The sequence below is a fragment of the Tachysurus vachellii genome, chromosome 2, assembly GCF_030014155.1.
Source record: "Tachysurus vachellii isolate PV-2020 chromosome 2, HZAU_Pvac_v1, whole genome shotgun sequence".
In the NCBI taxonomy this organism is placed as follows: domain Eukaryota; kingdom Metazoa; phylum Chordata; class Actinopteri; order Siluriformes; family Bagridae; genus Tachysurus; species Tachysurus vachellii.
In genome coordinates this window covers 6,785,841-6,800,658 of record NC_083461.1, presented here as the reverse complement: position 1 = coordinate 6,800,658, position 14,818 = coordinate 6,785,841, and the positions used below count along the sequence as shown (strand labels likewise).

Genomic DNA, 14,818 nt, shown 5'->3' with positions numbered 1-14,818 from the left:
ATACGTCACGGCAGAAGTTTTGTGAATCGCCATGTTTACCGTGTCACTGTTGCTCCTTCAGCAGATCCTCTGTGGTAGTTTATCTGATGTACAAACCTTTTAGGAACATGAAATGGGCTTGGGGGTCAGAAGTGAGCGGAGCGGTCTCGGACTTTCGGATATTTTTCATTTTATTATTCTTTCAGATGTTACGATTTCTCCCCAATTAAAATGAAGAATTTTCTTTCTTTCCTTCTTTCTTTTCTTTGTTTCTATCTTTCTTTCTTATTGCATCTTTGATTCACGTGCATTAAACATGAGTACAATGTTAATGTGCCTTCATCCCGTGCTTGCCGTTTCACCAGTTCCTGTAGTCCTAACTTACTTTGCCATGAAATAAATAATAAAAAACGATGACCGACTAAAACTGGAGTGGATCGCAGAATGGTGACCCTTTCAGTGCTTAACCATTATGTTAGTTGCTTATCCAGGTAAGGAGTTTGTTGTAACTGAACCTTTACCAAAATTTTGTTCAAAACCTTTTTCTCTACACACTGATTAATATTTCAGTTGTTATATATGTTATATATATAAAATGTGTGTATATGTATATATATATATATATATATATGTATGTATGTATGTATGTATGTATGTATGTATGTATGTATGTATGTATGTATGTATGTATGTATGTATGTATGTATGTATGTATGTATGTATGTATGTATGTATGTATGTATGTATGTATGTATGTATGTGTATATATATATATATATATATATATATATATATATATGTATATATATATATATGTATATATATATATATATGTATATATATATATATGTGTATATATATATATATGTGTATATATATATATATATAAAATGTGTGTATATGTATATATGTATGTGTATATGTACTTTTTTGAATATTTGAAGTGGCCTTTATCTATACACCTTAACTACTGCCATGTGTTCTAGGAAGTTAAAAAGCATGTGAACGCAGAGTGAAATATCTGACCCCAATCCATGCAGCTTCATTTTCCCTCATGTTTGGGTCTGAGTGTAGCTTGTAGCAGAGCATTTCCCCACCGTTCGTGTTCCCGCAGGTCTGCACACTTCCACACCATATGTGCGGGTGTGAGATTCGCTGAACGTTTGTGGTCGGCTGCATTATTCAGCAGAAGCCGAGAAAGACCTTAACGGATGCCTTTCAAGTCGTGGTTGCACACATCAACCAGTGTTCCCCATCTTTTAAAATTCCGTGAACAACCAGCACTTTATCCAGCGCCTTCCTGGGTCTCTCGCGTCGCACGGTGACACGTTTCAGCTGCGTGCCTTTGATGTCTGAGTGCAAACATTTTGAAACGTTTTGAAACACGCTGAGAAAATGCGTCTCTCGGCAGGGAGCCGTGTTCGGGAGTAGCACGAGTAGCTGTGGAGCAAGAAATCTGAAAGCACTATGCTCTTCTGCCTCGCTCAGATACATGCAGCCGTCCAGGGTTTGCCAAATAAATATGAATAAAAACCAAATGAGCAGCGCGCTCTCGAGCTCACATCTGCTGCCATGGCAACAATCAGCAGATTCTTGCTGGAATTTCTTTTATATAACAAAAAAAAATAAACACTTCACTTTTTTTAAAAACATTTCAAATTCCTGCTCGATAGAATAAAGCAAAACCTACAAATGGACGATCTTCTCTATTTTTGGTCATCACTTTTGACCTTTTAATTAACAAATGACCTTCTTGTGAATGGTAGTGATCTGTTTTGTTTACTTTTTAATTTCCTCCTCTTAGCACTTTTAAAGAAGGTTCTCACAGCTCAGGAATCATGAGAAGTGTCAGTAATGTTTAGGAAAGTCCTGATTTGGTGCACGGCCACTTCCCGGACCTCCCTAAAAACAAAAAGTGCCTGTACCGGACACGGGACGGAGGCTTCCTCTTCCTTCTCCTTCTCTCCGACGCACAGGACGACGACTCAGCGAGAAATGTTGTATATCTTATGCTGGTGCCAGGGGAATTTGTACTTAATTTTCATCCAATCAATGTGTTTATACATCTCCTAACTCATCCACATGGTCTGGTTTGTTTCATACGGGCTCAGATCCGTGCAATCATATGATTCCTTTGTTAGACATCCAGTCTGACATTTCAGAGGAATTTCCCGCTTCTCTCTTCTGCGCTGCCTTTTGATGTCGTCCGATTATTGTGGTTGCCAGATTTTTCAGGCTGCAGATTTTTTTTACCCCCACCATGTGTGTGAGGTAAGGTTCTCTGCAGACATTGTTTGGCCGAGATGGCCGTAGCCCGCTGGCCGTCCGTTTGTCTTCATCGTAGAGAATTTACTCGACTGGAAACAGAATGACATCACCGAAGTCCGCTTAGTTTACTCTGAGCCGTCATCGACCGTTTATTATACCTAAACATGCACAGAGATGTGGGATAACGGTATCAGGCTAAAATATTTCTAATCCTGAACTTAAACCTCGCCCTAAACCAAACTAGAACCACAAATAAAGATGATTTTGGTATTTTAAAGAGACCATGTGTTTCTTTTAAGCAACATTTTTTTGTTTTGAGGTCTAGAAGTTATTTCCACATGTCTGTATTATGACATTTGGATGCATGTGCACACACACACACACACACACACACACACACACTCACTCTGCTGTTTATCTCAGAGATCAGAGAAATCCAGTTGAGATTTTGTTGAAATTGGTTTACTTCAGTAAGTCTCTTCCAAAATAATCACGATATTGTGTAATGTTCTGAAAACTTTCCTTCAACAATCACAGAGCTGCACAATAAAGGGGAAAACAATGCAATGTGCAGCCATGATATCAGAGATCACAGTATGTTGTAAATGAAGATTATTTGGATGTGTTCCGGTCTGTTCATGAGAACACTTATCTGATATTTTACCTTTAAAGCTAATACTTACGTGCAAAGTGTAAGCAAGATTTAGCAAGATGCAAACTTTTTTTTTCCCTATTATTTAATTAATTAATTAATTTGTTTTTAAGAAACTCGGCCCAAGGCCCATTTTAGTTTAACAAATTAATACAGAAATACATTCGCGTGTGTTGGCTCTGTGGTCGTACCCTATTGGCCGCACGTGCAGTGTGAGAAGAACCCCAGTGCTACATGGTGCAGTTTTCAACCTTGAGCCAACGTTCTTGATGATTTCCTTACAAAGTTTCATCGTGATGAACTGTTAAAAATATGGAAAAAAATAACGTTGTCTTTTTTCCAGCTGTCTCTTAATTTATCCACTTTTGGAGAATGAGTGCTGACTGTAGCCTCCACTCCTATTGTCATGTCCTGGTTTTGGCTGACAGGAGTGAACTCCGTTTGGTTTTCTGTTGTCCTACGGCATCTTTTACACAGTTTGACACGTCGTGTGTTCGGAGATGATTTTCTGCTAAGCACGTGTGTACAGCATCGTTACAGACTTACTGTTTCTCTCCTTGGACCTCTCGACAAGGCTTTTCTCTTGTATATCTGAGTTTTGTTTTGTTTTTTTCACTATTCTATAGACTATAGACGTGTGTGTGTGTGTGTGTGTACAGTATATATGCATGTGAACTCGGAGATTTCGCCCCGTCTCTTCTTTTCACCGAGCACTTGTGTACTTTTCTGATGCGGCTTCTTAAAGGAGACCAGCATTTTGTGCATTCAGCCTTTTTGTCCCTTTGGCTGATGATTTTGATGTGCTATAAATGTACACTCCCACCCCCACCCCCATATCTCTCCACCACCCCCTTTGTCACATGTAACCGATTTAGTCTGAAATTTGTAGTGACAGAAACGCTGCTCCTCGAGCCACTGAAAAACGACATTATCGTTCCCCTCTGCTAGCATCTGGAAACCAGAGAAAATTCACTTCATCTATCTGTCTCCAAAACACATGGGACTGAAAATGTAGTCCAACTACCGAGTGCTTTATACATCAAGCCGTGAGACTGAAGCCCGAAGCATTGAAATGTTTATAAATATGAAGTGTTCCTTTTGAGAAATACCGAAGGTTTAACATGTGCTGATATTTTATTTTAACTTTAATATGAAGAAATCCCAGTGCTGTATTTACCTCTAATGACCTCCTGCTTTCAGACACAGGCGCACACACACAAGAGCGAGACCTAAGTATGTATAAATATACAGTATATAGTGCTATGAGAATTCTGTTCTACTCAATTTTATTTCATCTATTTAATATACAGTAGACGGAAAATGAGCGTAAGCTGCTCCTGACACTAAGCTGCTTCTGCTTGTCTAATCTCTTAAGGTATTAATATATAAATATAAAAATATGTAACGCTTTTAAACTTTTAAAAATCATATCAGCATTTTGCTTGAAAGCTCTTTGCTTACACGTCATTTAAGATTTAATAAGGTTTAAAAGTTAGCTTCACTAAACTATGGAGAAAAGGGAATTAAAAAACAAAACAAAAAAGTTGCATTAAAACGTTAACGTTTTCGAGGATTTCAAGTTCCAAGTGGAAAGCTTACATTAACCTCAGCAGTTCTGAGGACCGTTTAGCTTCAACTTTCTGATAGTCGTGTAATAGAATGAAAGGAATTTCTGGTTACTTACTTACACAAAAGTACTAAACTGTCCATCAAACCCACCAGATCACACTCATAACGTATAACCACCAGTTCACCCGCCTGAAAAGTGAATTATATGGATTTCGATCTTTATTTACAAACACCTTGGACTAAAGAATTTGACAGCCTTAAACAAAAATGTTTCGCATAAACATTTATTGATGGAATTCAGCATCTGGCTGTGTAGACTTTAATCGTAACAGACTTTCATGTAAATGGATGTTCGTTCTTTTCTGTGCAGGGATATTGGAAAAAAAAAAATTCTTCTGCACATGTATAAGAAGAATCCAGAAGTAATTCAGTTTATTGCTCCAGCAGTTACCCCATAAGTTAAGTCGGTGAACGGAGCCTTTGCGCCTGACTGACGATACCGATTGTGACACAAATGCAACACCTCGATTAAAAACCTCTGCCTAGATGTGATATGTGAAGCATTTCTTCCATACCGCTGGTGTCAGTACGTTGAACGATCATCAGTGTGTTACTCATAGGAGGAATTTAAGAGAGTCCGCATACTCGCAGAGGTCGCGAAGCCACAGCCAGGGAAACTGCGGTAGTAATTTCAGTCTGATTTGTTTGGAGAGCGTCCATTTCCCCCTGCAGCCAAACTCGAAGGCTTACATTAAAGCCCCATCCTAATTGATGCCTGAGCCCATCTCCTCCCTCTGTTTAAATCTAGCCCGACAAGATGGGAGAAAGATGCCGTTTTCAGGGTGGGTTTTGTATGCGTGTCAGATTTTGGCCCATTAGCCTCACAAACTGATTCACTAAAGTCGTTTTTATCCCCCAAACGCCTGTCAGAGAGTCCACTTTTATCACGGGAAGTGAAAATAAACACATGCTCAGTGCAATAAGTTTGTTTTTTTTTGTTTTTTTCCCCTTTTCTTCCTCCCCTTTTCTTCCTCCTTTTTTTTTCTTTGAGGTTTTTAGCTAACGACTGAATTACGATTGAACGTATATAAGTTAATTTACTCCGATTTATTTTAGACTCCGTTAGCAATCAGCTCACACACTTAGCATCTTAAACATTGTCTCCAGTGTGAACACAGTTGGTGTGTGTGTGTGTGCTTGAATGTAACACTATATCTCAGATTAAACAATCCACAGCTCCAGCCCTGTTTGTGTTCAAACATTTACTTTTAAAGGATTACAGTTTTGGGCGCCAGAGACACAAAGGCGGCGACGCACTTCAGCACTCGCTCTCTGTAACCTGACAGTCTCTCTCTCACACACACACACACACACACACACTCATTTCCTCACTTTTGCTCGCTCTCTCACACATTTTTTTTTCCCCCCATTTCCTCTGATCCTTCGCTCTCTGACTCGATCTTTGTTTAAGACAGTATTAATTATGATCTTTTTAAATTTTACTTCCATTATGTAGTCATAATTATACCACGTTCTCTACTGTCCTAAGCTTCATTATTGTCTGCTTGCTTTTCCACTCCAAAAAAAAAAAAAGTTGATTTAAGACTTTGTGAAAGATTGTAAATCCATTGTGGTGAACCACATAGTGTCTGGAGGGTCTCCAGCATGTATACACACACACACACCCCTATTAAGTCTTAAGTCGCTTAAGGTGCAATAAGTAGACGCTCCTGACACCCCAGACAGAGGAGGGGGCAACGTTGCAGACACAAATTTAGTTAATTACGCCCGACTCATCAGTGCTTATTAAGCTGCTTAACAGAGTGCATCGGGGAGGTGAGGGGTCTGCGCCCCTACTGCAGTGGGTGGCACTCAACCCCGTGGGAATAGGAAAGAAATGTGCTCAAGTCTGCCCTTAAGCATGGCTTTTAGTGCTCTGAGGCTTGACCCCGAACTCAACAGTGTGTGCGCACCATGGTATTGTTCTGTCCAGGCTCTGCTGCTGTCTGAACTGAGATCATTTGGGCTTGGTTCTTGTAAGACTATTTCAGTCTATCTCTCTCTCCCCTTCTTCTTCGTCTCCTTCTTCTTCCTCAGTCTAATCCTAATCTAGGTCTAATCAGTAACAGATTTAGTTTCAGCATCTGACTTGGTCTAGCTACAGTTCATGTTTCTGAACATTCCTAATGTGCTCCATTATAATTTGCATCCAAAACTACAGCTCTGGAACGGGAAAGATCTCGAAAGAATGATCCAGAACAAGGGTAGAATTCTACACATTTCTATTTTACCCAGGAAATCTTTTGCCTGTATTCAACATGTGCCCTTAGACATCATTTATAAGTGACTTTGGTGTAAACAAGGTGTTTTGGTGTTTCTAGGCTTTTCTCAGTACAAGGATCAATGTAAAATATCTGCATTAAGGCCATCCTTAAAAATATTCTTGTTTGCCGTAACCCGACTGACCCTGTCAATTTAGGACCGACTCAATTTATTTATTTTTTTGCTTTAAGTCCGACCGACTTGCTGGATGTAAATTTGCGTTAAGACCGACCTTTTTTTACTCTTCAAACAACTAATACAAAAGCAATAAAATAATATTAATTATATTTTAGTAAGTATTGTAAATATATAAATTGTTTAGGCCTACATACAAACGAAGGCTACGTTCTTTCTTTTAAATAAAAACCCGTGACGTCATCTATGTTTACACTATTGGTTAACGGATGTCACACTAAGGCCTGTGCGTTCGCTTCGTCTCATCCTCCCATTCACTGTCAGTCAACGGTTCGCGCTTGGTAACGATGGCTGCGGCTGCAGTAAACAAAATGTTCACGGTCACCGTTCAAACAAATTTGTTTGTGGTCTATATAACTGCGTCAAAATGAGGTTTGCAATGATGCGCCCGAAGGCACGGGTTGAAGACCCAGTCAGTGACGTCACGATATGCTAATTTGTTTAAATTCATACCGACGTAATCACCGTCACCAAAATTGTACTTTTTTTATTTTATTTTTACTTTACATTGAAACTAGACCTACTTACCGACACCCCCCCCCCCCCCCCCCTTGTTTTTTTTACACTGTTACTGCAAAACAAAGTATTTAAGGATGGCCTAATCTCTCACACAGTATATTGGGAAATACTGGATTGTTTCCTTTAAGCTTGAACCAGTCTTGTCTGTATATTTTACTTTTACTTTCCCCATTCACCATGTCTTAATTCTTGGTCTCTGCCAAATTTGTATTTTTTATTTATTTATTTATTTATTTATTTATTTATTTATTTATTTATTTAATGTTTACGTGTGTGTCTGTTCGTATGTGTGTACCTGTCTGCGTCTCTGCATGCGTGTATCTCTTTACGTGTCTGTCTCAGTCTTCAAGAACTGTTCATGATCTTGTATAATAAATTCTTGCGTCTTGCATCTCTTCTTTAAGCACATCTGTATCTATCATTAACTTAACCCGAGAAGCAATGTGTAGAAGGACATGATTTGAGTTAATTGTTGAGTCTGTTCAGCAGTGTGAGAGATGGCAATCTTTTACTGAAACTTTTAATCGTGTTCGTTCAAAGCCGTTTTTTTTATTTAATCAAGTGTTTTTGATTCAACAATATTTTACTCGTCATTATGCAACCAGATACACATCTTGTGAAGGAGAAAAAAAAGTTCAATAACACCACAATTAAAGGTGTAGCGCTTAACTGTGGTCATTAATCTTTTGTTTTTTTTAAATGTAATAAGTTTGGGGATTTACCCCACAAGCCTGTAAAATTTGCTGTTGCCATAACTAACATTCTCTCTCTCTCTCTCTCTCCCTCCCCTCTTACTTTTCTCTCCACTGCAGCTGTACTGAACATGGACAACACCGTGGTGGACCTCGAGACGTTACAAGCTCTGTATGAGAACGTAAGCCCTCGCTGCTCTACACCTGCACGTTTTCCCTCTCGTTCCATCTTAGCCGTTTGTTCGGTGACTTTACGTTTGATTGTCGAGCGAGCGTAATGAGTGTATATAACGATTAAGGATTATTTACGGCCCAAATCGGATTTACCTGACGTTAGCGCTGTGTCCCTGATGCAACACGACCAATTTACTCTTTTCAACATTTAATCCTGTAAGTGTAGGGTGTTTGTAAGGGCAGGTCTGGTCAAGTATTTATGAACCTAGTGTTGAAATGTGGTGTAGCAGTACAGAGAGGTGGTCCAGAGTCTCCTACTAACAAGTCTATTCACTTGACTGGAAAAGAACAATAAGGAATTCTGAGAGTTTTTGAAGATTTATATTTATTTATATAGATATAGATATAGAGATAGATAGATAGATAGATAGATAGATAGATAGATAGATAGATAGATATAATATAAAAATGTCACCTTTTGCTTGCTCACTATTGCAAACAAGTATAGCTAGTGGCTCATGAGCGGTGAAACAGAAAAGCCTTCATGCTAATATCAGGAAATTGAAAGTTTAAGACCTTGATGTCAAAGCCTTCAGGAGTCTAAAAAGTAAATCTGGCCATGAGAGAGAATTCCTTCTCTCCCCTTTCAATCACAGCTTTGCTAGCAGAGAATTACGCCGCTCTGTGCCACAGTTTGAAAAGATATCCATAGCTGTCAATGTTTGCAGCAGTTGCACAACTGCTTTGGCTGAAAGAGCCACTGTTTGCAATGCAGTGCAGGAATATTTACTGTTCATCAGTGTGCAGTATGTGAGATTTATTATTTAGAAAACTCATAAGTCATCAAGATTTCTACTTCAGCCTCATTTTGATGTGCTTTAGCAGCTCCTTAACAGCTCACCTGTTTTAAACCTTTTCATCGACTCTGCTCACTGGGCTTTAGGAGCTGAAGCTGGACAGTTATCACTTCAGGTTGTTGAATTAACCTTCTAGTAAAAAAGTCAATATAACTGCACTAACAATGTCTCCGGCTGACGACATCACAACAGCCACTAACGTCTTAGGAATAACAAATACACAGCAACAACCAACAAACTCCAACATCCTATCCGATATTTCTATACGACTGTGTTTCAGGGTGGAGTTTTCCTTTAAGACTCATCTCTACCTCTAGCTGTGGGAACAGCAGGCGTGGTGATGTTTTTAATGAATATAAATCCATGATCTATTCTTCCCAAAAATGCCCATATCCAGCACTTTATTCCAGTTAATTATATTTATTTGAGTTGTCATTTCTTCAGTAATTGCAGCGCTCAGAGCCAGTGCCAAGACCTTCGGGCTCGTTTTGGGAGTTTTGAAAATGCCTTGTTGTTGAAGGGGGTGGGTGGGTGGGGTTAGGGGTATATTCAGGATGTTTGGAACATGCTTCTGGAGGTTCTAGACCCAGAGGAAAAGTCTGCGAAACTTCAAAAGAGAAATGCATTAATATCAAAACATGTGAAAGCCACAACAGTGCAGGAATGTGTGCTGTTTCTGGGAGTTTGCCTTGTAAAAGTCTGAGCTCAGTAAGTTATGCCCTGCCTACACTGGCTTGACCCTGTCGATACTGCAGCATTATCACACTCCTCCTGGTGAGCTGTGAAATTAAACCATTCTCTGTGTGTGCTGCAATTACAGGAGTGTGAAAGATCAGAGACTCGCTTTGTTCCACATATTACCTACATATTGGTGGACTGCGTTTCCATGTGTTGAGGGGCCTCGGGTCATAGTCAGTGGCCTCTGAGTGTCTGAAGAGCAGAGAAATGATGCCTTCAATTGGGCAGAAAATGCCTTCGAACCAGCTAAAAGCGCTCTGTCCATGTTTATTCTCTGCATCCTGTGGATTCTTCAATGATAACGAGTCTGTCTGAGCAGGATCATTACGATGTTTGTTTTTATTTGATCCCTCATATCTAATCACCGTCCAGACAGAGTGTAAGGCACTGAAAAAGGCCAATAACTCTGATGGACTCAATTTTTTGACTTACTGGATGGATGTGGGTTGTTGGTGTGGGTTGTTTCTTTTTTTTTTATTATTATTTATTTATTTTTAATTATTATTTAAAGTGTCTGTGTTCACACGGCTGTTCCCTGTCTGGATGTTTGAACAGAGGCTGTGAAGAGCTGATATTTATATGAACTGCATATATTTTTTTTATATACTGTGCATATATATATATATATATATATATATATATATATATATATATATATATATATATATATATATATATATATATATATATATAATCTCAAAGACTGCATTCTAAACTCACGAGGGCTTGAATGAGTGTGAGAGGCTGCTTCCCATTAGCAGTAGTTTGAGCATTGGAGGCATTGCAGTGTGAGCAGAACGTGCCTTCGCAGACAGATGGCGGAGTGAACTGAATGCTAATCAGTGCGTTTGATGCGTCCGTTTGAAGTGCCGTGGAAGTATGCGCCTGGCTTGATTGATGCTGCGATAGAGCTTAATGCTGCAGAGTGTTTTTCCAGAGTTTACATTCACACGTCTTCCTCCCTCAAACATGTATGCATGCATACACACACGAACACAATCCGGCACATATGGATACACACTCGTACGCAGGGGCATTGCCAGCTTCTCCAAGGTCTGCCATTCGAAACGTGAGCTGAGCTTGTAAAACAGTGCCTTTTGTATCTTGCTGCTTTTTTAAAAAATGTAAAAAAAAATTTTTTTTTTCTTCCTTCTTTTTCTCTCCTCGTTTCACTGAGAGAAACCCTTTGTCTTTCCGCACTTTGATCACCTTTCAGGACGACGGCCATTTTGAGGCTCCAGTTGGTGTCTGTTGCTGCCGGAGCAGCGTTTGATGTTGGAGTGGGATGTTTACCGAGGTGTTTACTTTCTCTTAGGGAGTCTGGAGAAGCTCTTACATCCCAGTGCGCCAGAGCGTCCACCACTTAACGTGATTGATTGGGCTGTTTGAAGGCCGAGGAAGGACGCAAACTGGGCCTTTTGTCTTCTCGCCTCTGACGTATGCGTTGGGATCCATCACTTGATGGATGCTGTGACTTCTCCTGCTTAACTCGGTTACGCTCAAACATGTAGAGCTCTCCGCTAAAGGAACTCTTCAACCAAAAGTACCAACATGGCTTTATGGCAAATTAAAGCTGGCAGCCTGGTCTCATGTGCACAGTCCTAACAGGAACTTTCTGTTCAGGGTTAGCATTGTTTTCGTCTTTAAAGGAACAGCTAATGAAATGTTACACAGTGTTCTTTTACTCCAAGTATGTTCAATCAGACGGGATGTATTTGGTTTCTAATTTTTTTTTTCAAGGAAGGTTAAGTTTGGGTACATTGCTGTGAATTTAACACAATCACAGACTCGCCTTAAAAAAACCCGACATTTAGCTTCTATGTTTTTGAAGCAATTTAAAGTGGCGGATTTTGTTCTAATGTAGAAATGTATGAAAAATGTATGTTGTTCTTCGGCTGTTCCTTCCTCAAAACAGTATTTTTCTGTCGTCATAGGACGTGCAGAGGAGGACATGCTTTAGACCGTGTGTTTTTTTTTGGGGTGTTGTATAGGGTTTTGGGGTTTTCATGATCTGTACCTCAAATCAAAACCCTGAACAGTCCAGAAGAAACGCTAATGTAGAAAACTATGAGGATTTGTGTTTAAACTGGTTTAAGGTTACTGCAAGCACTTACTGTAATAGTACTAAGTGACCGTCTAGTATAGTTCTAGTACAAAAGCAGGGTTCCCACATGTCCTGGAAAACCTGGAAATCCTGGAAAATTAATGACCAATGTCCCAGTCCTGGAAAACACATGGAAAATGAGGGAAAACATAAATTGTCCTGGAAAAAAATCTTGTTGTCCTGGAAAATTCTTATTTTTAATGTTCTTGATCATTTAAAGAACAGTTTACAAACTGGTCGAAACAATTGACGTTAGTAACAGAAAGCGATCTGTTCAGGGACGCTGAGTTTTGACGCGTTTTTTGTTATGCTGTTTAATCTCGCTGTGAAGGATGACGCTGTCTTGTGTTGGCGGTTTCAGGTGCTAGGAATGGTTTAAGTGCTCGAATGTTTTCAGCAAATGGTGACGGGTAAACAGGTTATATTAACCTTGTTAATCTGAATATCATGTACAAGGGGAATGCACAGCAAACTAAAGCATGCATGACGGCATTGGCCTGAGAAAGGAAAGGGTATTAATATGTGCGGTCTTTTTATTTTATAAATGTTGAAATTTCATTCACATGACAAATTATCTTTAAAAGTATTAAGTAATAGCCATAAAGTGTACGCTGTTTTTAAGACTTCTAGAGAGAAGAACATATTACTTTAGGCCGTGAATCTGTGAGCCTTGTCTTTTTTTGCTAAATTTGAAATGTCCTGGAAAAGTCCTGGAAAATGATCTCTGAAAAGAGTGGGAACCCTGAAAAGATTTGATGATGTTGTTGTTTGTTCGGTTCTCTGTCACACGGTGCTACACTTCTACTGTGTACGTTGATATCGAACAACATTTCTATGAGCGATAAACGACTGCAGGATAAGTGCATCTTAAGCAGGTCAACCTGGCTAGATATATTAAAAGTAATACTGAATGACTGGATTACTGAAGTTGTCTGATGGGACTTTTTTCCCCTAAAATAACAGACAGAAAAAAAGCAGGATGAATGAAGTGGTAGATAAATAGCTGGAAACCTAGCTGTCTTATCGTCTGTCCACAGTTTGCGTTAGGAAAGTGTCCTTTGTCAGCATGTGGACCACAGCAATGCCTGCATCCCTCTCATCTGCAGCTCACTCCACTGGGTCTCTGACATTGTTTCTTAACCCCAAACTTTCCATAAATTTGTGCCTCGACCACATTTTTCTGTCATGTTATAGGACGTGCAGAGGAGGTCATGCTTTTAGACCGTGTGGTTTTCTTTGGGGTATATAAGGTTTGGGGGTATGTAAGGTTTTCATGCAGGCTTGTTTTTCCCAATCAGATCTACAAAGGCAACAGAATGCTGCGTTTTTATGTTTTTGAGTGATGACTCTGGGCAGAATAGAACAATAGCGGTCGACATGCTGGAGTAAAAACGATGTCTTTCCCGCTCATGTTTAGAATCACTGGTTGGTGTCGTACTGATTGTGTGATGCACGGTTGCTCATTACTAGTGAAAACTCAACACTGGTTTTTATTTCAGGTGTGGTAGGTTTACCTACAGGTATCTTCTTCATAACTAGAATGTTACATGAAGTCCATTTGGTGATATTTATTTATTTATTTCCCCCCTGTCAAATAAGATCCCAGTCTCAGTATGTGTGTGATTTTAAGCTGACTGTTTGTTTTTATGCCTGTTTATCAGGTCCCGTTTGTGTCCATTCGAGGTTCTTATCAGTGTAATCTCTCCAACTGCTGATTGAATCGTTAGTATATTCATGTGGTGTTCTCATAACCAGGAGCTGAACTGAATAGAATCCATCCAGTAAGTCAAGGTCACAGAGATTTTTCCTTCCTGTTTGAAATATATTTTAAGAGTATTTGGTGCATCCAGATCAGTAACAAGAAGGACTAGGCTTGTTCGTGTAGGAGGCATTCTCAGTGACGTCGATGACACAGAGTGCTTCTTGTTTGGCTTTGAATTGGCAATTGTTGATACCAAAATGTATATCTTAATGGTGACTTTTTCACTAGGAGTGTTTTTGCTCTTGCCCTTGTGCTACAACCTGATTGGCAAGCTGGTGATCAAGCGCTTTACATCACTTGTTGTGTTTTTTTTTGTGTGTGTGTTAAAGTAGTAGGTTTGCGTGTTGTCGAATCTGTGAGTTGAGGTGCTGATTGTTCGGCTGTTTCAGAGAGCACAGGCAGACGAGGTGGAGAAGATCGAGAAGCACATCAAATCAACCAAGGAGAAGGATGGAGCCAAACCTCTGGACAAACCTGAACAGTAAGATCTCTCTCTCGATCTCTCTCTCTCGATCTCTCTCTCTCTCGATCTCGATCTCTCTCTCTCGATCTCTCTCTCGATCTCGATCTCTCTCTCGATCTCTCGATCTCTCTCTCTCGATCTCTCTCTCTCAATCTCTCTCTCTCCCATCTATCCAGCTTTCTGTTAGATTCTGTCTCTGGGTCATACTGTCTCTCTCTCTCTCTCTTTCTTTCTTCTCACTATTCTATTAATCTCTCTCTCTCTGCATCTCTCTTTTGAACACTCTGCCCTTCTCTATTTCTATCTCTGCCTATTATAGGTGTGGTGGAAATTCCTAATCTAAAGATGATTATAAGGCTTTTACCTTGTATCTGTAGTAACTAGAGAGTGACGGTTGTTTTTCTTAAGATTATGACAGGGGCAGTAGGGACTGGAGACAAGTTGTCGGGAATTAGGCATAAACAACTTCCAGTAAATCTTCTAGTAGGCCTTCTAGCAGACCTTGGCTTGATCAGGAGATGAGC

At 39.7% G+C, this 14,818-nt stretch overlaps 1 protein-coding gene across 1 annotated transcript in view; it reads left to right on the top strand.

Moving 5' to 3' along the window:
• Positions 1-14,818, top strand: part of fmn2b (formin 2b) — a 75,558-nt gene that overhangs the window by 29,447 nt on the left and 31,293 nt on the right. The window contains exons 9-10 of the mRNA XM_060895036.1: positions 8,317-8,378; positions 14,221-14,312. Of these exons, the coding sequence (XP_060751019.1) occupies positions 8,317-8,378; positions 14,221-14,312 (154 nt within the window). The remainder of the gene's footprint in view (positions 1-8,316; positions 8,379-14,220; positions 14,313-14,818) is intronic.